Source organism: Ursus maritimus, unplaced genomic scaffold (assembly GCF_017311325.1).
Source record: "Ursus maritimus isolate PB19 unplaced genomic scaffold, ASM1731132v1 scaffold_30, whole genome shotgun sequence".
Lineage (NCBI taxonomy): Eukaryota > Metazoa > Chordata > Mammalia > Carnivora > Ursidae > Ursus > Ursus maritimus.
In genome coordinates this window covers 3,022,929-3,047,355 of record NW_024425564.1, presented here as the reverse complement: position 1 = coordinate 3,047,355, position 24,427 = coordinate 3,022,929, and the positions used below count along the sequence as shown (strand labels likewise).

At 39.5% G+C, this 24,427-nt stretch overlaps 1 protein-coding gene across 8 annotated transcripts in view; it reads right to left on the bottom strand.

Moving 5' to 3' along the window:
• FKBP5 (FKBP prolyl isomerase 5) overlaps positions 1-24,427 on the bottom strand; it is a 112,971-nt gene that overhangs the window by 59,377 nt on the left and 29,167 nt on the right. For 5 of the 8 annotated variants that reach the window (XM_040644702.1, XM_040644709.1, XM_040644705.1 and 2 more), the window contains one exon: positions 378-504. In XM_040644702.1, the coding sequence (XP_040500636.1) occupies positions 378-488 (111 nt within the window). In that variant the 5' untranslated portion in view covers positions 489-504. Of the gene's footprint in view, positions 1-377; positions 508-12,554; positions 12,673-24,427 lie in introns of all 8 variants that reach the window. The other 3 variants (XM_040644703.1, XM_040644708.1, XM_040644706.1) reach the window with 2 other exon arrangements.

The following is a 24,427-nucleotide window of genomic DNA, read 5'->3' as shown; positions in this document are numbered from 1 at the left end:
TCTAGTAAGTCTCAAACTGACTTGTCACTAGCTAGCCTTCATATACTTAAATACTACGTTAAATAATAACCCATGTGTACACTCTGAGAACTGGGAGACACAGCCTTTTAGAGTCACACGTAACTTGGATCTGGACCCCAGACCTGCATTTATTTGCCCAGCTGGGCCTCAGTTTCACCATCTAGAATCTGGGATTAAAAATAAACCTCAAGTCATGAAGAGGAACTGAGAACTGGGCTATAGTGCTTCACACTTAGTACGCCCCGATAAACGTTAGTTAGCCACCTCCACCTCCAGCCAAAAGAAACAAAGATTTTTATAAATCATCCTTCCAGATAGCAAATTTCCCTGCATGTCATTCGTCCTTGTAACCTCACCTTTAATACTCCTCTATCTTTTTTAGAGGTGATATCCTCTCCACGTTCAGCCACAGCTGCTGCTGGGTTTTCTCCATTGTTCTTGGCACCTTCATCAGTAGTCATGGTCATTTATAAGTAAGAAAACCTGCTGAGAAGAAACGTATTTTAGCTAGGAAAAATATCATTGCTTTAAGCATCTAGAAATGCCCCAGGAACAGGCTTTCCCTGATGTAAGATTTACATAGGGCCAATAAGGTTAAACAGTGAACATGAAAACAAAAACATTTGCCATGAGCATGTATTGATGTCATGAGGCATGTACATAAAACATCATCTGACTCTTCACTTTCCCATCCAGCGTTGGTCCCAAGTTAGAGAGCAGTACAAGTCAGGTTTGGTGGTGATTATATTCCTTAACATAATTAAACACCGAGAAGCAGTACTTCCAGAACTTTGAAAATGGTTTTTTTTTTTCCTATAGTGATATTCCTGACAGAGAATTAAGAACTTATCAGGTGATCTGATTTTAAAAATGACAATATAGGGTGGCTCAGTCGTTAAACTTCTGACTCTTGATTTCGGCTCAGGTCGTGATCTCATGGGTCCTGGGATTGAGCCCCGAGTTGGGCTCTGTACTCAGAGGGGGAATCTCCTTGAAGATCCTCTCCCTCTGCCCCTCCCACCACTCTTGCACACTCACCCCATCGCTCGCCTGTGCTCCCTCCCTCTCTCTAAATAAATATTTTTTTAAAAATTGCAATTGATATATCAGTGATACATAGAAAGGTGTTAGAAGCTGATGGACCCCAGTCTGAGTCTTAGCTCCAGCAGTATCTGTCTGACACCTGCAAACTTCATCTTGCAGAGCCTCAATTTCACATCTGTAAAAGGGAGAGAGGACACTGTTCACAGAGTTCCTGTGAGGCATTAATGAGATAATGTATGTGAACAGATTAGCACAGAATTGTAACTTAAAAATGTAAGCATTTATCATGCTTATTATTGGGTCCTCTTCAGGGCTACATTTTCCATCTCCTGCTCAAAATATCTACAGAATGAGGTTCTTGTCTGGCATGGCATTCGAGGCCCTTCACAATCTGATCCTAACCTATCTTTCACAGGTCTAGCTTCCACTACTTTCTTTTACTTTCTTTCATGCAGCTCATGCGCTAGTCAAACCAGAGCAATTCCTCAGCCATAACACGCCCTCTGCTTTCCCATCTCCACGCTTTTGGTCACCCTTTTTCTTCCCCTCCAAACACTCTTCCCTCCCAAATTCTTCTTCCATCATACCAATCTTGACCCTATACTTGGAAGTTGTCTGCACTTCTCTGTGCTTCCTGAGCTCTTCCCTCGATGTGCTATCATATATTTATAAGAAGACACATTTGCTGGATTTAAAAGATCCTTGAGAGCAAGGGCCATGCTTCGTTCATATTTAGACCCCCTGGAATGCCTCCACCTTTCAGACTGCTAAAGCAAAACAAGCAAGGAATTTTGGAGCTTCTTACAAGCTGTTTGATGTTGCCTATCTTTAACTTCTCTAAGCCTTTCTCCCCACCTGTGTAATTGGAATAATAACATCCACTTTCACAGAGTGATCTTCTGGATTAAATGGTATTAATCTGGATTAAATGTGTATTTTTAGAAGCATACATTCCAATGTTAGCTCTTACTATCAGTAACCCAAATGACAGACACTTTTTCATGCAAGGCAAACCAACCCAACGGGCCAATCAACAGATGCAACAAAACACACCTCACAGGCCGCTGCCATGATTAATTCCACATTGCTCTCCTGTTTGAGCAGGGGAAGTCAAGAATTAATCACTTCTACAGCCATTCCATATCAGGCTAATAATAATGGATAAAGCTCCCTAAAGTCAATATATAGTAATAATATACTGCAGTGTATTAACTCATTTCCAATTGACCTAAATTTACTTCAGTGTCAACAAAGACACAAATCAAATTCTGCTGTGCCCAAAAATCTTCAAAGAGAACACCAAAGACCAGGGGCTAAACCCCTTTGCTTTATTTTCTAGTACAGTTTATACCAAACACAAAAGATCCAAATGCTTGGCTCAGGATAAGGGAGAGACCAGAACAAAGCATTCTCAAACAAACAACAACAGAAATTAAGTCCCCAGCTGTATGTGATGCCAGGCTAGATAATTAGGAAAATTACATGAACAGGGGTGGTTCCCAGCTTCTAGTAACCAACTGCTTATGACAGACTTCTCTAATGCATAAGGACTTGTAGAAGGCACCTCCAAAACAGAGGGGAAAAGATCTTTTAAATATTTAGGGAGTCATGAATCGTATTCCCAGAAAAATACACTGACACAAAAAAATTTCCTGTGCCTCATAGATAAACTGACATCCATGAATAGACCCCTGTCAAAACCATGAATTAAATCAATGAGCAAATTAAAATAACCAGGTGGAAGGTTATTGGGGAGTAGGACAGCCACAGAGTCTCAAAGCGTAAACCTACAGATTACTTAATAAAGGAAAAGCACTTTCCAATAAAGTGATCTGACAGCCCTTAGCACGAGTGGTCTGCAGCATGACCAAACTGTGTGTCACCAAAACTAATACACACTGCTCTCACTGCGCCCGATGTGACGGAATGGGAAGTATACAGGCACCAAAAGCATTTAACCTGAAACTAATCAAGAAGAAAAGACAAAATCAGTTGTGGAATATCATATAAGACCACTGGCCTAGATGCCTCAAAATGTTAGTTATGAAAGATCCCTCACCCAAAAAAAGATAGGGGCCTGTCCTAGTTTAAAGGAGACTAAAGAGATACAACAACCAAATGCGATGTGTCATCTTTGGCTGGATCCTGGATTAGGGAGACAAAAGTGTTATAAAAGCACATTTTGGGGAGAATTAGAAAGACTTAAAAAAATAAGACTATACATTAGATTATAATCACTTTTTAATGTTAACTTTCTAGAATGTGATACAGTATTGTGGTCTTATGTAGAAAAACACCCTCATTCTTAGGAGACACATCCTGAACTATTTACGGGTGAGGTGACATGATGTCTGCTACTTACTTTCAAATCATTTACGACAGCGTGTGTGTGTGTGTGTGTGTGTGTGTGTGTGTGCGCGCGCGCGCACGCGCATCCAAGCACAAATACCACAAAACAGCCTAAAAGTTTGAGAAAGCATGACTACCACACATCCAAAGACACTGCCTTTCTTTTTAATGCTTATCAATTGGGGATCAGCTACATTTTTAAATGAAAACATCGTCAATCAAAAAACAGCTCAGCTGGTTAAGTATCTGACTCTTGATCTCAGCTCAAATCATGGTCTCAGGGTCATGAGATCAAGCCCTACATTAGGCTCTGTGCTCAGCTGGGAGTTTGCTTGAGAGTCTCTCCCCCACCTCTCTCTGCCCCTCCACCCCACTCCCACCCCCGCCACTGCCGCTTGCATGCATTGCTCTATCAAATAAATAAATCTTTTAAAAAAAAAAAAAAGCCGTTTCCTTTGGTTCTAACCCTACCCTTTGGAAACAACAGCTTGCTAAAATTCAATAAATAGAGAACTTGTTTAAAGTTGATTGGCTACCTTTGTAAGTCTCATTTGATAAAGGAATTTGCTCTTCACATTTGGTTCTAACACTTCAAGGGATACAAGTAATCTCAGACAATGGTTCCGAGTAGTATGGAGTATTGTTCTAGTAGCATGAGTAATTAAAACACAACGATAAAAAACAATAAAATGTTTTTCAACTTTAAAAGGCAGATAAATCTGGAAGAGTAAAGAAACTGAACTTTTCAAGTTTCTTCCATTAATTCCAGTTATGTTCTTTGGGGTACAGATTTTTATAAGCAAACAAAACAAATGTTTAAAAACCTTTTTCCTTGACCTAGTGTCATATGAAAAAAGGCAGTAAGATGAGACAATTCCTAAAAACCTGCAAGACACACTGAGAAAGTTTCACTTTTTTCATAAGGGAGTCTTTTCTTCTTTCCCCCACTCTAGGTTTATTCTGGATTTAAAATCACTATGTAGCTATGGATATTAATCTATGATAAAGCTCACTGTTCTGAACTGTCCAAAGGGGGGAAGTGCTAGCCAGTCCATCAGAGAGGGAACACACAGTTCTGTTATGGACGTGCCAGATAAGCAGGCACTCTCCAAAGTGCAAGTCAGCAAACACCTGAGACATAACAGAAAAATGAGAATACGCTTAAAATGTCACCAACAGTGTACTGAAAAATTCAGTTAACGTAACTAAATTGTCAGATCCCCCAAATAAGAAATCATTTTCAAAGCATTATCCACTGATTCCCCATGTGTATTATTCACTGTGTTGTTCTCTGTTAAAATATAGGTAACCTGTATCAGATTGTCCTCCTCTCTAACATGAGAGTTTTCAGAAAGACAACAAAAAAAGAATATAGGAACTGGATACTTTGTTAGTGGCACAGAAAAATGACAGTAGCATTCTAAGGACCACAGATGCCTGGGCCATAAAGGCTTTCAGCCTCCTAAAACTAAAACACAAAAGAAAGAAAACACACAAGGAAAGAGGTATACCCTAGGACTTGTAACCAGATCCAATAATTTATCTTAATTTTGAAAACACTCATGTAAGGATGAACCGGAAAGTCCTCGTTGACTTTCAACCCCACATCTCTATCAAAATGTTCAAGTCCAGTAACACCTGGGAGTGTCAAGAGGAGTTATCTATTTGTAGAAGAGACATGCATACAAAAAAGATAAATATTCAGCAGAGGAAACAAGATCACATATGAGGATAGCCTACACATCGGTATGAAGCTGCACACTACATTTAGCCCTCTACTTTTCCCCCCCAGTTAACATCCTTCCTCCACCCTGGGTGGGGAATGGGAAGGTGATGCATAATACTCCCACACATGCCCATACATTTTTTTCTCCTTCAAAAAAGGAAACTGTGAAAACATGTACAAATGGCCAATAAGCACACGAAAAGATGCTCAACATCATTAGTTTTTACGGAAATGCAAATCAAAATCGCAGTGAGATATGGAAGGAGGAAAACTTTCTCCTTCCTCCCTTCTAGGTTCTTCCACTGGTCTAATAATTAAAGTGACATAAGACAGATTAACAAGAAAAAAAAAAAAACCCTAATTTTGTACCTATGGGAACCCCCAAAGATGTGAAGGCCCCAGACACTCAAGCAACTGAGGTTTATAAACCTTCCCGAGCTAAGGAGAAGGGGACTTTAAAGGGGAGGAAGACAATTCATAGGACAATGGGAAGAGCACATGTTTGGTAAACAAATGTTTGTCCTGCCATGCAGATAAGTCTTTTTTATATAAAAAGTTATCTCTGGTATTAGCTCTCATCCTGGTACAGGCCCTCCTCCAACTAAATTCTTTTAGGCAGTTAAGGGAGAGGTAAAAAGAAAAAATCTGTCTATCTATCTATCTATCTATCTATCTACCTATCTATCTCTTCCTGAGTCTGTTAGACCTTGACTGCCTTGAGCTCAAAGTAGTCCACATGCCAAAGTGGCATATTTTGGGATCACATATTCTGCTCTCCCTTAGATACCTTCACACCCATTAGAATAGCTATTTTCAAAAAATAGAAAATGACAATGTTTGGGGAGACTGTAGAGAAACTGGAACCCTCATGCCTTGCTGATGGGAATACAAAATGGTACACCTTCTGTGGTTCATCAAAATGTTCCACACAGAATTACCGTTATGATCCAGCTATTCCACTCCTGGATATACACCCAAAATAACTGAAAGCAGAGACTTGCACAGCAATCTTCATAGCAGCACTACTCACAATAGCCAAAAGGTGGAAACAATCCAAGTGTCCATAAACAAAATATGGTATGTGTGCATGTATGTATGATTAAAATATTCAGCCATAAAAATAAAATGCTGACACATGCTATAACATGGACAAACCTTTAAAACATTATGCTAAGTGAAATAAACCAGACACAAATGGGCAAATATTATAGGACTCTACTTATATGAGGTACCTAGAATAGGCAAATTCATAGAGACAGAAAAGTAGAATAGAGATTAGTAGGGGCTGGAGGAAGGAGATATGGACAGTTGTATTTAATGGGTGCAGAGTTTCTTTTTGGGAAGGTGAAAAAGTTCTGGAGAACAAGAGTGGTAATAATTGTACAACAGTGTGAATGTGCTTACTGTCACTGGACTGTACGTTTAATATCGGTAAAAACTGTAAATTTTATGTTATGTATATTTAAGCACAATTAAAAAAGAAAAAAGAGGGGCCGGGGTGGCTCAGTTGGTTAAGAGTCTGCCTTCAGCTCTGGTCATGATCTTGGAGTCCTGGATGACCTCAGAATCCTGGAATGGAGGATCGTGTGGGGCTCCCTGTTCAGCTAGGAGACTGTTTCTCCCTCTCCCTCTTGCTCATGCGCTCTTTCAAACAAACAAACAAACAAACAAACAAACAAAATCTTTTAAAAAAAGAAAGAAATCTGAGACCACAGCAAACAGAAATTAATAGAACAGTCAGCCAGACTTAACATTACTCTTTAATCCTCCTACTTTCCCTTTAACTGAAGCTGCCTTGCTCATTTCCAGTGTACAACCAAAGTGCTGAGCCCAGCCTCCAGCAGGGACTGCTGCATCAGTTCTTCAGGGACTGAAGGCTCAGATGTCCAGTCAAGAAGACTGGAGAGGGGGGCGCCTGGGTGGCACAGCGGTTAAGCGTCTGCCTTCGGTTCAGGGCGTGATCCCGGTGTTATGGGATCGAGCTCCACATCAGGCTCCTCTGCTATGAGCCTGCTTCTTCCTCTCCCACACCCCCTGCTTGTGTTCCCTCTCTCGCTGGCTGTCTTTATCTCTGTTGAATAAATAAATAAAATCTTTAAAAAAAAAAAAAAAAAAGAAGACTGGAGAGGAAAGAGAATCCTGATGGAATTACCATTTTATAGCTACAAACTACTTCCTCCTTATTCTCTTAGATACATACAATGCTTTGCTACACTCGCTTTTCTCAGTTCAAGTAGTTACCGAAGAAAGCAAGGTTAACAGACCAAATTTATAATTACTTCTGTCACTGACTACTTGGATGAATTACCGTTCTCAAATATATTCGTATTAAAACAAAAAAAATCTAGAAAATATTAGACCATCCAAATGCCAAAGGTTGAAAGACAGTACTAAATTATCAACTTTCTCCAAGAGGGCCCTGGAATTACAGAAAAATTTGTAAAGCTCTAACTGAGCTGGAAAACAAGCAAAGGTGTGTCCCTGAACTAGAAGGCAGAAGGGATCCGACTGAAGGAGAGGACAAAGCTTAAGTGCAAACTGCCTTCTAAACATCAACTGTAAGAACAGCTCTTCCCAAGGGAGCCTGGGGTCAGCATCACGAAAAGCAGCAGTGCGCCAGAAAAATTAAGTAGAGAACCACGTCTGGGGAAGAGAGCAGAAGCGGTGTTTGGGTCAGTTAGGCCAGGTAGGTCTCCTTCCCTCCCTACAGCACAAGGTGGCTCCCATTCTTTATAGATATATATGGATTTTCTTTATTCTTGGGGTTCAGACTTACCAGCAGTATATATCGTGGTATTTGTCTTCTTAATTCCTGCAGGGGCCTTGAATATCCTAGACTTTAACTGCTCAAGATGAGTCTTTGGGGATCTCAGGGAAGTTCTTACTATTATTTCTTTTCCTTCGATGTCTGTCCTCTACCTCAAAGTCTTACGAGACAGACTGTACACATCTTGGTTTTATCCTTCAGATCTCTTAAGCATGTTTCTAAACACGGAATCACCTGGGAAGCTTTTAAAAAGCCACTGATGGGGGCGCCTGGGTGGCTCAGTCGTTAAGCGTCTGCCTTCGGCTCAGGGCGTGATCCTGGCGTTCTGGGATCGAGCCCCACATCAGGCTCCTCCACTGGGAGCCTGCTTCTTCCTCTCCCACTCCCCTTGCTTGTGTTCCCTCTCTTGCTGGCTGTCTCTCTCTCTCTCTGTCGAATAAATAAATAAATAAATAAATAAATAAATAAATCTTTAAAAAAAATAAAAATTGAAAAAAAAAGCCACTGATGCCTGCATCCCACTCCCAGAGAATCTCTATTTAATTGGTCTGTGGTGGCGCCAGGGCCTCAGTGGGTTTTTTCTTTACGATTTATTTATTAATTTGAGAGAGAGTGTTCGCACATGCACAGGTGGGAGGGGCAGAAGGAGGGGGAGAGAATCTCAAGCAAACTCCACGCTGAGTGTGGAGCCTAACTCAGGGCTCTATCTCACGACCCTGAGATCATGACCTGAGCTAAAACCAAGAGTTGGATGCTCAACTGACTGAGGCACCCAGGCGCCCCAATGGCATCAGTGTTTTTAAAAAGTATCTCAGATGATTCTAATGTGCACAAAAGGTTAAGAAACGCTGGGCTTTTCTCTTTGATTCCATCATTGGCTTTTTGCTCTACATTCGAAGAGATTTTCTTTGATGGAATTTCTAGATCACCATTTGGTTATCAGCTATGTCCATTATTTCATTTACTCTGTTCAAAGGATCTTTTAAAGCATTGTTTTTGACTTTTGTATCCTCTTATTATCTGTTGCACATGTTTCTTACATGTCTTTATTCTGTGGATACAATTACTTCTCAAATATTTAGGGATTCTACTTAGAATAAAATGGGACATCTATGAATAAGTGTTTGGCTAAAATTTTTTTTCATTTTGTGGGGGGAATTGCTGATTATGTATATCCCCTAGGATCTCCCATGGGCTCGGGCAGCAGTGATTAAGGTTGAAAGGTTAAAAAACGGAAATGAGAGAAAGACAGCATATTGTGAGTTACAAGTTAAGTAGAAGAGGAATGCATAAAGATGCAAAAGTGACAGGTAAGCTGTTCATACTTGCCCTAGGCTTACAAAGGGAAAAGGTGAAATGCTTTAGGTAAAAGGGAAATAGAGAGCAAAGGCTTAAAAAGAAGAAAGGAGCAGAAAGACTTAAATACATAGGGGAAAGAGTCAAGAGGTAGATTTGTTCATTAAACACTTACAGACTGCTTAAGTTACTACTAAGTTAACCATAGGGCTAAATAAAAATATGCTAAAGTTTTTCCTCAATAGAATGGTCATGGGCGTATTCAGATAAAATTCGGCAAATTCATACTACAAAAATATAATGCAGTCTTTGAAAAGGATGAGATAAATCTAGACAGTAGAGAATCATTTAGTTAAGAGTCTAAACACCAAAAACATCCAAACAGCTGAATTAAGATTTTGCAAATGCTCATCCACTGAAAAAGAATACCATTGTAAAAATGAAGTGCATTGTTACGGTGCACAGTGCCCAGTGATGACTTGGTCCTCTGGGCTGTTAAAAAAAAAAAAAGTCAGTTGATGATATCACAGGGGGTAATACATGTGACAATGAGCTATATTGTAATTACAGGCAGCAACCAACCATGGTTCCCAGCTGTTTGTAGATTCTGGTGTGTGCAATCATTTTACAGCACTGGATTACAAATTATGCAAATATTACATGCCTAATTTTTTAAAAAGATTTTATTTATTTATTTGACAGAGAGAGACAGCCAGTGAGAGAGGGAACACAAGCAGGGGGAGTGGGAGAGGAAGAAGCAGGGAGCCAGATGCGGGGCTTAATCCCAGGACCCTGGGATCACGCCCTGAGCCAAAGGCAGACGCTTAACGACTGAGCCACCCAGGCGCCCCCATGTCTAATTTTTTTTATCATTGTTTTTTCTTAGAGTTAAGATAGCTAAACTCTGGAAATATTAATATAGAACACGTAAGGTCTTAGCCATTCCAGATAAAATAACCTTCTAATAATGACATGAAAAGATGGAAAGATGTCTAACATGTACTATATTAAGCAAATGGTGAGTTGAAAACAATCTGTAATATGATCTTATTTTTAGAAGGAAAATAGTATATATTGCATATAGATAGATAGATAGATAGATATACATATATACATACATACATACACACAAAAAGTCTGGAAAGACACCTACTATCAAAATAGCCAGTAAAGATAACCCTGGAGAATGAGATCTGAGAGGAGGTGGAGATAGGAAGAAATTTTCACTTCTTAAATTTTATTTTAGGTCACTTAAATAGTTTAACAATAAACATATATTACTTTCATGATTTTTTAAAAATTTAGGACAAAAAGATCAAACACTTCATGATTCCACTCATCAGGACTTTTTTTTTTAATAGATTGGTAAGGTTAATCTAAAACCACTGAAATTTCTTTTTTTTAATTTTTAAAAAAGATTTTTATTTATTTGAGAGAAAGCGCGCGTGAGAGAGAGCGCATGAGTGGGGCGAGGGGCAGAGGGAGACGGAGAAGCAGACTCCCCACTGAGCAGGGAGCCCGATGCGGGGCTCCATCCCGGGGACTTCGGGATCATGACTTGAGTGGAAGGCAGGTGCTCAACTGACAGAGCCACCCAGGCACCCCTCAACAGGACTTTATATTTTTACTGTTCAATTTAATTTAAACATTTTGGAGTGCCTTCAATGTAGAGGAAGAGAACTCTGGTTGAGCAAAGAGCGTTCATGAGATATCCAGAAGGCAGTCAGAGAGACAAGGCTTGATCAGGAGAGAAGTCTGGATGTTCTCTGGGGAGTTATCAGACCCTACGTGGAAATTAAGATAAAAGTATACAGCAATTACTACTAAGTAAAAAAAACAAAAAACAAAACACCCACGTTCTCCAACTTCTAATGTCTAAGCCTCGCTTCGGATTACTAGGACTTTTAGCAATACAGCTGAACAGCTTAAAAACTGCACACCATCCCTAAAGCAGGTAGCAATATTACCAATGATAGAGTAAAAAGCTCTCTCAACACTTTGAAAGCACGGGTCCTCTCATTCCTTTAATACCGTACCATTGTTCAAATAAAATTATTTACTGCTCTTTTACCTCAGGTAAACATCTGAATCCTTCTCTGGTACTTTCTTGACTTTACACATTGCCTTGTGCTGTCACTAGCCGTAGCCTGCTTTACGCCAAGTCGTGACACCCCTTAGCTCAAAGGTACATCTGACAGATATCACTGGTTACAGTTACGGTAGAGACCACCAGTAATTTTCAAGTCTCTTTTTCTCCACTTCTTCCTTACTAATATTAATATTTTTTTAAAGATTTTATTTATTTATTTGACAGAGAGACAGCCAGCGAGAGAGGGAACAGAAGCAGGGGCGTGGGAGAGGAAGAAGCAGGCTCCCAGCAGAGCAAGGAGCCCGATGCAGGGCTCAATCCCAGGACCCTGGGATCACGCCCTGAGCCGAAGGCAGACGCTTAACCACTGAGCCACCCAGGCGCCCCAAGACCTCTATTTTTTAACAGGGCAGAAAGCTTCCCAGAATAAAGCCTCAGTGTCCTACCCTACAGCTAAGTACGGCTATGTGACTAAATGCAGGCCACTGGGAGATCAGGTAAATATATCCATAAAGGAACAGGCAGCCAGAACATCGTATGCACACATCTGAGTTAAAAGCTGAAAGATAAGGAGGCACTCAGCAAACAGCTCCTGAGTACCTACTATGGGCCACTGTTCCAGGCAATGGAAGCACAGCAGTAAACAAAAGAAAACAACTTCTATCTTCTTAGAACTTACATTCTGGTAAGGGTAAAGACAGGGGCAAGCCTCTATTCATGTTTTGAACATGTTTGCTCATATTTTTTATAGCAAAATCAAACTTCCAGCTATATCAAACTTCTAGTGGTAGATTATCAACATGGGTTGACTCATAGGGTCAAATAGTTTGCTTCCAAGTCTGATGATTTCTAAGAACAAGCCAATGAGGTAACACATGACAAAGGTCTATAAACACTACAGGCAGGTCTATAGACAATGTGTCCTATTCATTTTTGTACCTCTACCACCTAGTGTAAGTGAATGGAGTAAAAGAGGCAACAAACACTGAAGTGAATTGTGATTTTCAACAGCAGTCAATATAAAAATGGCAAAATATCAGACACTAGAGTAAGGAATCATTGCTGAAATATCATTACCAGTTGACTACATTCCTTCTCCAAATCTACTCTGAAAAATCTTGAGAATTACACTGTACCTGAGTGTTGAACTATAAAAAAAGTAAAAATAATATTCTGTTCTAATAAAACCCTGGCCAAATTAGCATATCTCTGAAGTGCACTGTAAGTATATGGCTACACATACATACCCACAGCAGACTCACCTTGTTAGTTATATCAGTTTGGCTTAAACATGGGCAGTCAAGAACAGAAGACAACACTCAGCTGTCAATCTCTGAGGATACATTAAATCACAACTGGAGGAAGAGATGGTTTAGAGAGCTGGAATGCAGAGGGAAGACCTAGGGTAAAAGTTCTGTATCATATTGTATCCTCTTACAGTACTGTCTTTTTTTTTTTTTAAGATTTTATTTATTTATTTGACTGAGAAAGACACAGCCCCCGAGACAGGGAACAGAAGCAGAGGAAGTGGGAGAGGAAGAAGCAGGCTCCAAGCGGAGGAGCCCGATGCGGGGCTCGATCCCAGAACGCCGGGATGACGCCCTGAGCCGAAGGCAGATGCTTAATGACTGACCCACCCAGGCGCCCCCCTACAGTACTGTCTTATTAAAGCACTGTAATATAAATTTAGCAGATTTAAGACATGGGTTTAATATATTCTTTCCAAAGTTCCATTATTATGTCCAAGAGAAAAACTGTATGAGAACAGCATTGTTGGTCTGTGAATAAAACCTTAAGTAGAAGGAACAAAAACCTTGGCTACCTTAAATCCCCACCATAAAAGTGTGGAAGGAGAACTACAACTGAGGACAGAGAAAGGAAAGAGTGCCACTCTCAGGTTTGATGTCTAGAGGCCTCTGTCTGGGCACTGAGTTTTGAGAACGAGTGGATCTTCCATTGGGGAGAAGTCTGGAGAAAAACAGAATCTGTAACACTATAACAGATCCCAGGGAAGAATAAGGAAAATTTATTTTATTACTTTTTTTGGTAAAGATTTTATTTATTTGTCAGAGAGAGACAGAGCACGCACAAGCAGAGGGAGCAGCAGGCAGAGGGAGAAGCAGACTCCCCGCTGAGCAGGGAGCCCGATGTGGTACTGGATCCCAGGACCCTGGGATCATGACCTGAGCTGAAGGCAGACGCTTAAGGCGACTGAGCCACCCAGGCATCCTGGAAAATTTATTTTTGATGTGTCCCCACCATCTCCCAAGCCCCTCCATTTTGAGTTGGTACCTTCCCCCATATGCATGTCAAGTTACTGACCAGTGAAGTTTGTTAATGTGACTTACTCCATCTCTTAAGGAAGGATCAGGTTTTTAGGGCTTTCCAAGGTGACAAATCCCACAATTAATCTTGTCAACGAGACGAAGATTCGTCTACCTCTCTAAGTAAGCACCCTCTTCCAACAAGTGACTCAGATATTCCACAATTCCAGAACAAATTTCTAAGGGTACATATGATAGAACACCGAACGATGCCTGAATTTAAGCTCCAATCTATTGGTAACTTGCCATGGAATCTTTGGCTGTTGCTCAGTTTCTCCATCTGTAAATTTCAGGTCACACTAGAATGATATCTAAGATTTATGGCAACTCTAATATTTTATATTTAGAATTACTTTTTAATGAATAAATACACATTTTACTTTATGGGAAAATAAGATTTGAAATGTGGAAGGGAAACAATTCCTAAGGAATGGAAAAAGTTATTTTGGTATTACAGAGTTCACCTTCCATTGCAACACTCTGGCAAAACACTATTAATTCTTAGCTTTACCGCCTTAGATACTGATTTGTATTTTATAGCTGCAGTAACAAATTACCACAAATTTAACCGCTTAGGTAATACACATTTATTATCTTATAGTTATGGAGTCAGAAATAAGAGCTCTCCGGGCAAAAAAATCGAGGTGTTAGCAGGGCTGCACTCCTTCTAGAGGCTCTAGGAGAAAATCTATTTTCTTGCTTTTTTTTTTCCCCCAGATTCTAGAGGCTGCCCACATTCCGTGGCTCATGGCTCCTTCCTCTATTTTCAAAACAGCAATACTGTATGTCTCTGATCATTCTTCTGCAGTCACATCTCCCTCTGACCACAGCCAGGAAAATTTCTCTGCTTTCTTAAATTTCCTAAGAACCCCTGTGATTATTTTGGGCCCATCTGTATAATCCAGGATAATCTCTCCATCTCAAAGTCTTTAATCACATCTGCAAAGTCCCTTCTATTGTGGAAGGTAACATTAACAAATTCCAGAGATTAGGATGTGGACATATTTGAGGGGCCGTTATTTACATAGATACCTATGTATCAAAATCTCCCGAAATTCTCCCGAGGCTTCAGAATTCTGTTGACTTCCTCCATTTTATCTTTAGGGTTCTTGTAACTTTCTTTCCTCTCTATTTATCATCCAGTTGAACAACAATGTTCTGACAGTAAAATTAAATCTAACATTTGATATGTATCATTCTGAAAATTCCTTTAGAATTTCAGAAAGCCCACTTTGGAACATTTATTACAGTTGTTCAGTTTCGTGATAAGTTAAAACTATAAGTGAACTTGATAATACACAATGCATGTTTTCCCATCTCAAACTTAATCACTGAAAAATTATTTAAAAATTATCGAGCTGCTTCTGTGATCCTGAAATTTGAGCAGCAAAATATAAACACTCAAGTACATTTTAAAAACAGATGTAGTGACATCTACTTTACAGTAAATTACACATATTTAAAGTATACAACTTGGTAAGTTTTCATATATGTATATAGATCTATAAAGCCATCACTACAATCAAGATAATGGACATACCTGTCACCCCCAAAATTTTTCTTATGTACTTTTATCACTAAGATTTTATTTATTTATTTGAGAGAGACAGCGAGAACATGAGAGGGCTATATATAGGGAGAGGGAGAAGCAGACTCCCCACTGAGCAGGGAGCCCAATGTGGGGCTCGATCCCAGGACACCAGGACCACAACCTGAGCTGAAGGCAGATGCTTAACCAACTGAGCCACCCAGGCGCCCCTCTTGTGTACTTTTACAATTCATTCCTCTCCACCTCATGTCTCCAGACAACCTCTCATCTGCTTTTTGAATAGTTTGTATTTTACAGAATTTCATATAAGTGGAAACATGTCTCTTTTTGATTTTGAAGTAACTTTGTTTTAAGATTTTATTTATTTATTTGAAAGAGAGAGAGAGAGCCAGGGGAGGGGCAAAGGGAGAGGGAGAGGGATAAGGAGAAACAGACTCCCTGCTGAATGTAGAGCCCAACAAGAGACTCGATACCCAGACCTTGAGATCATGATCTGAGCTGAATCAGATGCTTAACCAACTGAGCCACCCAGCTATCCAATTTTGAATTAACTTTCATATATGATGAAAAGTATGGATTAAAGTATGATTCAGTTTTTTTGTATAGGAGTATCAAATTGTTCCATTTATTGAAAAGACTATTCTTTTCCCATTTACTTTCCTTGGCACCACACTCAAGAATTAACTGACCATATTTTCTTCTAGACTCTCTGAGTTCCACAGATCTATTTATCTTTACATCAATACCATTGTTTTGATTATTATAGCTACAATAAGTATTAGAAGTCAGATAGTATTAAATCCTGTTCTTCATCAAAATTGGTTATTCTAGGACCTTCATTTCCATATGAATTTCAAAACCAGTTTATCGCTTTCTACAAATTGCCTGCTGGGGACTGTGATTGGGATTGTACTGAATCTACGTCTTTAGAGAGAACTGACAATACTGCATCTTCCAATCCTTGAACATAATAGTTCTTCATTTACTTAGGTTTTCTTTGTTTTTTCTCAGTAACATTTTATAGCTTCCAGTGTAGAGATTTTACACTTTTACACAATTTATCCCTAGGTATTGAATTTTTAAAATTTTACTATAATGGTATTCTTTTTAAATTTTTCTTCTCCTTTTTCTTTGTTAACGTGGTACACAGTATCCTGCCCTCCACCTTATCTGCAAGAGATATAACCTAAGACCCCCAGTGGATGCCTGAAACTATGAATAGTAGCAAACCCTATATTTACTATGTTTTTCCCTATACATACATATCTGTGATAAAGATTAATTTATAAATTAGCACAGTAAGAGTGTAACAACATAATAATAAACTAGAACAATTATACTATAATAAAACTTATATGAATGTCGTCTCTCTCAAAATATCTTAACTGAACTGTACTCACCCTTCTTGTGAAGATGCCTACAAAATGAGAAGAAGGGAAGTGAATGATATAGGCATTGTGACGTAGTGTTAAGCTACTATTGACCTTTCAAGGATATATCGGAAGAATCATATGCTTCCGGACTGCGGTTGACCACAGGTAACTGAAACCATGGGAAGCGAAACCACAACTAATGAGGGATTGCTGTTTGCATTCCTGGGACAAATCCTATTTGGTCATTGTACTTTATCCATCTTATATGTTGTTGGGGTCAATTTGCTAAAATTTTGTTAAGAATTTTATGACTGTGCTCATAAGGAATATTGGTCTATAATTTTTTTTCTGGCAATGTATTTGGATGGATGGATGGATTTATTATTTTATTTTTTAAGTAATCTCTACACCCAACGTGGGGCTTGAACTTACAACCCTGAGATGAAGAGTCATATGCTCTACCAACTGAGCTAGACAGACACCACTGCCTGGTTTTAATATCAAAATAATACCAGTAACATAGAGTGAGTTAAGAAGTATTCCCTCCTCATCAATTTTATGGAGAAATTTGTATAAAACTGGCATTATGACTTCTTAAAATGTCCGGTAGAATTAATCAGGGAAGTCATCTGGGTCCAGGATTTTACTTGGGGGACTATAATGTCTTTAATAGATAAAGGATTAGTCAAGTTGTTTCTTCTTGAGTGTTTGTATTTTGTGTCTTTTAAGGAATCTGCCCATTTCATCTAACTGTCTAATATACTGGCATAAAGTAATTAATATCACTGTCTTATTTATCCTTTTAATACCTATGCGATCTGTAGCTTTGACAACTCTTCTGTTCCTGATGTTGGTGACTTGCGTCTTCTCTTTTTCCTGATTTACGTTAGGCTGAGGCTTATCAATTTTACTGGTCTTCTCAAAGAGCCAGCTTTTTATTTCATTGACTCTCTGCTGTTTCATTGGTTCCAGCTTTTATCATTAACTCATTTCTTCTGCTTACTTTGGGTTTAATTTTCTCTTCTTTTCCTAGTTTCTTAAGGTGGAGGCTCAACACAATGATTTGCAACCTCACTTTTTCTCTAACACAGGCATATGATGTTAAGAATTTTCCTCTGGGGCGCCTGGGTGGCGCAGTCGTTAAGCGTCTGCCTTTGACTCAGGGCGTGATCCTGGCGTTCTGGGACCGAGCCCCACATCAGGCTCCTAGGAGCCTGCTTCTTCCTCTCCCACTCCCCCTGCTTGTGTTCCCTCTCTCGCTGGCTGTCTCTGTCAAATAAATAAATAAAAAAAAATCTTAAAAAAAAAAAAAAGAATTTTCCTCTGAGCCCTTGCATTAGCTACCTCCCACAAATTCTGACACTGTTTTCATTTCCACTCAGTACAAAAAACTTTCTAAATTCACCTTTGATTTTTTTTCTTTGACCCATAAATTTCTTAAAGATGTATTAGTTTATAAATATTTAGGGGTTTTCCAGATAGTTTTTTTGTTATCAATTTTAAATTTAACTCCCTTTTGGTCAGATGACTTACTTTTTATGATGTAATTTTAAATTTATTGACACTATTTTAGGGACCAAAATGTGTCTATACTAGTAAATGTTCTCTATGCAATTGAACAAAATGTGTGTTCTGCTGTAAACTGGGTAGATGTCAAATAAATGTCTATTAGGTCAATTGGTTGTTGGTGTTTAATTCTTCTAAATCATTACTGATATTTTGTCTTCTTGTTCTACCAACTGAAAGGTAGTTCTGTCAGTTTATGATTCATATATTTTGAAGTTTATTAGGTGTATAAATATTTAGGACTATTAATTCCACTTTTTGAACTGACCACTTTACCATTACAAAATGATCTTCTTTATTCCTGGTAATATTCTTTGCTCTAAAATCTAGTTTGTCCGAAATTGATATAGTTATTCCAACTTTCCTGACTAGTATTAGCATGGAATATCCTTTGTGAACCTTCTACGTTTAGCCTATTTGGATCTTAATATGAACAGTAGGTTTCCTGTAGGCAGCATACATTGAGTCTTGGCTTTTTACCCAACCTGCTAAGTCCCGCCTTTTAACCGGGTTAAGTCATTTACAGTTAATGTGATTGTTAATATAGATTGGTGTAAATTTAACATTTTGCTATTTGTCACATCTGGTTTTGTTCCCCTTTTCCTCTTTTTCTTAGATCTCTGAACTTACAGTTTTTATCAATCTGGAAAAATCTGGCGATTGTTTCTTCAAAAATTTTTTCTACAACCCCTCCTCTCCTCAAGACAACAATTACATGTATATTAGACCCCCTGAAGTTGTCTTATAGCTCACTGATACCCTATTGATCCTTTTCCCAGTCTTATTTTCCTTTTATTTTTAATGTTTTATATTGTTTGGCTTCAAGTTTACTAATCTTTTTCTCCTGCACTAATTTGTTGTAAACCCCATGAAGTGTATTTTTCATCTCACACATTGTAGTTTTCATATTTAGATGTTCAATTTGGGTCTTTAAAATATATTACATATCTGTATTTGATATTCTCAATCTTTCTTGTAATACCCTGAACATATGGAATACAGTCATAATAAACGTTTTAATGTATTTGTCCACTAATTACATCATCTATGTCTCTGTTTTGACTTATTGATTTTCTTCCTCAGGGGCTGCATTTTCCTGCTTCATTCCAAGTCTAATATTTTTTATTGGAAGCCAAATGTGAATTTTACCTTGGTGAATACTAAATATTTTTGTATAATTATAAATATTAAGCTTTGTTCTGGGATGCAGTTAAACTACTTGGAAACAGCTTGATCCTCCTGAGGTCTGCTTTTATGCTTTGTTAGAAGGGACCAGAGCAGTCTTCAGTTTAAGGCATTTGCCCCACTGCTGAGGCAATACCTTTCTGAGTATTCTAACCAATATCCTATGACTTATATTTTCCTCTCTGGCTGTTAGGAACACAAACTGAGAAAGAATCAGAGATTGTTCCCTGTAATCCTTTTGGGTGGTTCTTTCTTGGTTTTGGGTAGCTTCCATAAAATACATGCACTGATTAGTACTCATCTGGACTTAAGAGGGACTTTGCAGACCTATGGAGTTCTCTCTGTGCAGCTCTTTCCTTTCCTAACTGTAGCCACCCTGGCCTCCTTGGACTCCAGCTCTGTCTCCTCAACTCAAGGCGACAGCTGAGCTCTCCCCTTCTTGGACACTGCAGCCTGGAAACTCTCCCCAGATAGTAAGCTAGGATAATTGTAGGGCTCATCTGTTTCTGGTTTCTTGGTGATCATTGTCTTGTGCTGCCTCTTGTTCAGTGTTTGAAACTTCATATATTTTTTCTGGGGTTTTTGTTTGTTATGTGATTACAGCCAAGAGAGTAAATCAATCTCTCTTAATCCATCTTGGCCAGAAGCACAAGTCCATGAGTACACTTTCAAGCCAGAAAAAGAGACACAGTAAAACAAAAAACAAACAAAAAAAAAAACACCAAAAAACAAACAAACAAAAACACCCACAAGTATTATGAATGGAGTTTTAAGTGGGAGAAAAGGTATTTAATAAACAGTGTTTTGAACAAATTTTGAGTCTGAAATTTGAAGGGTATAAGTTTTCCATGACATTAAACAAGTCAAAGCCTACAACTGATAATGAATCTACCTCCAAAAATGGCACAAAAAAAAAAAACACCAAAAAACAAACAAACAAAAACACCCACAAGTATTATGAATGGAGTTTTAAGTGGGAGAAAAGGTATTTAATAAACAGTGTTTTGAACAAATTTTGAGTCTGAAATTTGAAGGGTATAAGTTTTCCATGACATTAAACAAGTCAAAGCCTACAACTGATAATGAATCTACCTCCAAAAATGGCAGGTACTTTTTTAAAAAACTGCTGTCAAAACTATGGGTTTGTGTTTATTTCTGGAAATCTGGATAACTGTAGTCTTTTTTCCTTTAATCTATATAAGAAATGATTGTTTTAAACCTTACAAGAATGAAAAAAGTGTGACTTTACATTTCTAAAGGTCATTAATATACCACAATTTAAAAAAATCTAAATTAAGAACTGTTTTTCCCCTTCTTTTGATTAATTCAACTAAAAACTATACAGTAAAAATCACCTTAATACTTTAAAGTCATAATGCCACAAAATTTGGCTTGTGATTGACATTAACCTTTAGTGTGTCTGTAAAACTTGCTTTTGTTTTACAACAGACACCTATTATATGCAATCCTATAAAGTATCTCAATATACTGAGATTTCAATACTGCTTAAACTGGAAAGAAAACCCCCAAACTATTTAGAACACATACAAACACACACACACACACACACACACACACACACACAGTAGCAGCACTTACAAACAACATACGAACAGCAGTCTGTCACCAAGCCACGTGGCTTGATTCTCTATTTATTTAAACTTCTAACTAGCCCTAGCACCACCTGCAGATATCTGCCCTTAAAAAGCATACGGTATCATAAGAAAACAACATATACAGATGCAAAGAAACTGACAGAACACAAGAGGGGCAGAGAAGGCTATTAAAGAGTGCTGATTGTATGGCTTCCCTTTTCCCCCTTATTTTCCATCAAAGTGGCTTCTGTGGCTCAGATTGCATTATCTGGCTCCCTGCCCTCATGCTACTCAGCTTCATTCATTCCAGTTATCAATGGCAATTATCCAAACTAGCCAGATTCCCAAAATTTCATCTAAAGGGTTCTGAGTAAAGTTCTGAGCTGGAGTGTAAGGGAGGGCTTTTAATGGAGAATGAAAAGGCAGAGGATAAACTGAAGGAAGCTAACTGGAGAGACGAAGGAGAATCAAGAAGCTGAATACTAACTCTAAGACGGTCTCATTTCTACCCATAATCTTATATCCTCACCTTCACACACTCTTCCTGGAAAGTTAGGTAACTTGAGTTTTATCTACAGAGCTAAAAGTTGCCTCTTGAGTTAAAAACTTATTCTATTAGCCAAAACTGTGTTAAAAGTATAAGATTCAACATAGTTATATATTACAGAAAGTTTGAGGAATAAAGAAAGGAAAAAAGAATTTACTACGCTCCCAATATTACAACATAAGGGTAGTTTTTTTGTTTTTCTTTTATGGACATTATTTTTTAGAACAGTTGTAGGTTCACAGCAAAACTAACTAAAATAGCCAAAACAACCTTGAAAGCAACAAAGCTGAGAGAACTCACACTTCACAGTTCCAAAACTTACTACAAAGCTACAATAATCAAGACTGTGTGGTACTAGGATAAGGAGAGACACAGATCAATGGAATAGAACTGAGAGCTGAGAAATAAACTTTTATATTTATGTTTAACTGATACTCAAAATGGTTGCTATGACAGATCAATGGGGGAAATAATAGTCTTTTCAACAAATGGTGCTGGGACAACTGGATTTCCACAAGCAAAAGACTGCAAAGTTTGATACCCTACCTCACACCGTATACAAAAAGCAACTCAAAATGGAGCAATGACTGCAGTGTAAGAACTAAAACTATCTACCTCCTAGAGGAAAGCATAGGGATTGTAAATCTTCATTGACCTTTGATTAGGCAATGGTTTCTTAAGCGAAACAAAGTACAAGCAATAACAAAAAAAAATTGGTAAGTGAGACCTCATGAAAATTAAAAACGTCTCTGCTTCCAAGAACACTATGAAGAAAGTGAAAAAATAATCACAAAGGATGGGATGAAAATTTTGCAAATCATGTATCTGGTAACAGCACTGTTATCCAGAATATATTAACAACTTGGAGTCTAAGAGAGAGGGGAAAGAAAGAAGAATAGGAGGATCCTGAGCTCACCTCCTATCAAGGACATACAGAGGCAACAACCACTTGTGATAAAACTCACTCTGAAAACGACCTAAAGACTGGCAGAACAGATCTTCCATAGCTAAAGATATACGGAGAAGACCATATCAAAATGGGGAGGGGGAAGAGGTACCTGGGATGCTCAGTCAGTTAAGCATCTGCCTCTGGCTCAGGTCATGATTTCCAGGGTCCTGGGACAGAGCCCTGCATCCTCAGCTCCCTGCTCAGCAGGGGGTCTGTCTGTCCTTCTCCCTCTGGCCCCCCCCACCCGTGTGTGTGTGTGTGTGTGTGTGTGTGTGTGTGTGTGTATACATGCGCACGCTCTCTCAAATAAATAAGTAATCTTTAAAAAAAAGAGAGAAGAAGGAAAGAAGGGGAGGAAGGGCAGAGACACAGTTGGTGAACCAAACCCCCAAGGCTGCGACCCACAGCAGGAGGGATAGATATCACAGGCATGGAGGAGCCTGGAGATCAAGCCCCACAATGGGCACCCCTGGCCCTGGGACCTGCACCAGAAAGACGAGAGACCACATAACATCGGGTTCTGAAAATCAGGGGGGCTTATTTCTGGGAGAACCACAAGTCTATAGGAAACTGAGACTCCAACTGTTAAAGGGCCAGGGCACTACTATCGCCCAGTCCAAGACCCAACACAGAAGCAGGGTTTGGAAAGTGCCTAGTACCTGCGTATTAAGTGAAGGAGATTTACTAATTTTGGAATGTGTGTTGGAAGGGACAGGAATCTGCAAGAACTTTCTTGGAAAATGATAGTGCTGGAGGGCGCCACTTTCCTTGCCCTTCTTCAACCTAGCTGGCCAGACACTTGAGGGAGCCTGTTCTGGCAATCTCTACCTACCTTGCAAGCATGCTAGCCCAGCCCCAGAGTTCCCCTGTGGACCTGCCCCACATGGCAGGCACCCCTCCCTGGTGGCTCCCACCCCACCATACCTGGAGGGCAGTCTCAGTTGCAACCAGAATTCCCCTGGGGCAACTACTGTTTTGTCATACCTGGCTGGCAGCTCCAGCTGGGAGTTACCCCTCCAAGCACACCTCCAGACCCTGTCCTGAAGAGCTAGGGAGCTAGCTTCGCCCACCAGCATGCCCACACTAGCCACAGTGGGGTCTCTTGCCTAACCATGGGAATAAAGGTGGGGGGGGGCAAGCCCTGCGCACCAGTGTACCCAGAGGTAGAAGTCAGTCATTGCAGATAACAGGGCTGAGGGCTGGCCCCACCCACTAGCATGTCCCCCAAAGCTACAGCTGTGCCACTCAGCAGCTATGCAAGGGGCAAACCCTGCCCACCAGTGCCCCCCGCCAGAGGGTGCAACCCATCACTGCTGACAGCTAGGCTGAGGGTCAACCGTGTCCACCAATGATAAAGGATAACTGGAAAGCAGGCAGGCAGGGATAAGCGCGCCCTCCCCTCCCCAAGAGGAAACCACCCTTGAAAGGATTTTAAACTGCCCTGGAAGGAGCCCTCCACCCTTTCCCATATGATAGATAGGTGAAAAAAATTTGATTGGATGACAGGTGCAGGGAGGGTTAATCAGACTGAAACAACTCGCCAACAAGGCCATAAAACCCCCTAGACCAAGAAACTCCAGAGGCAACACTCCTTGGGAGCTTTGTACTATCACTTTGCTATCGCTCAATAAATTGCTCAATAAACCTTGCTTTGTTGCCTACCACTCTGTCTGGTCTACCTCTTCATTCTTTGAAGTGGCATGACCACAAATTGCGGGCCAATGGAGAAAATCCTGCAACACCAGCACAGCATACAGGACAGCACATGCAGCCAACACAGGGGACATCCTTGGAACACCTGGTTATGGTGACCACGGGGGACCACACCACTGGATACCACAGGATATCTTCTACATAAAACCACTACTTTCAGACCAGAAGATGTAGCTGACCTACCTAATACAGAAAAACACAGATTCAGACAAAATGAAGGGACAGAGGAATATGTTTAAAACGAGAGAACAGACAAAACCAAAATCAAATGAAACAGAGATAAGCAATCTGCTGATAAAGAGCCAAAGTAATGGTCATAAAGAGACTCACCAGG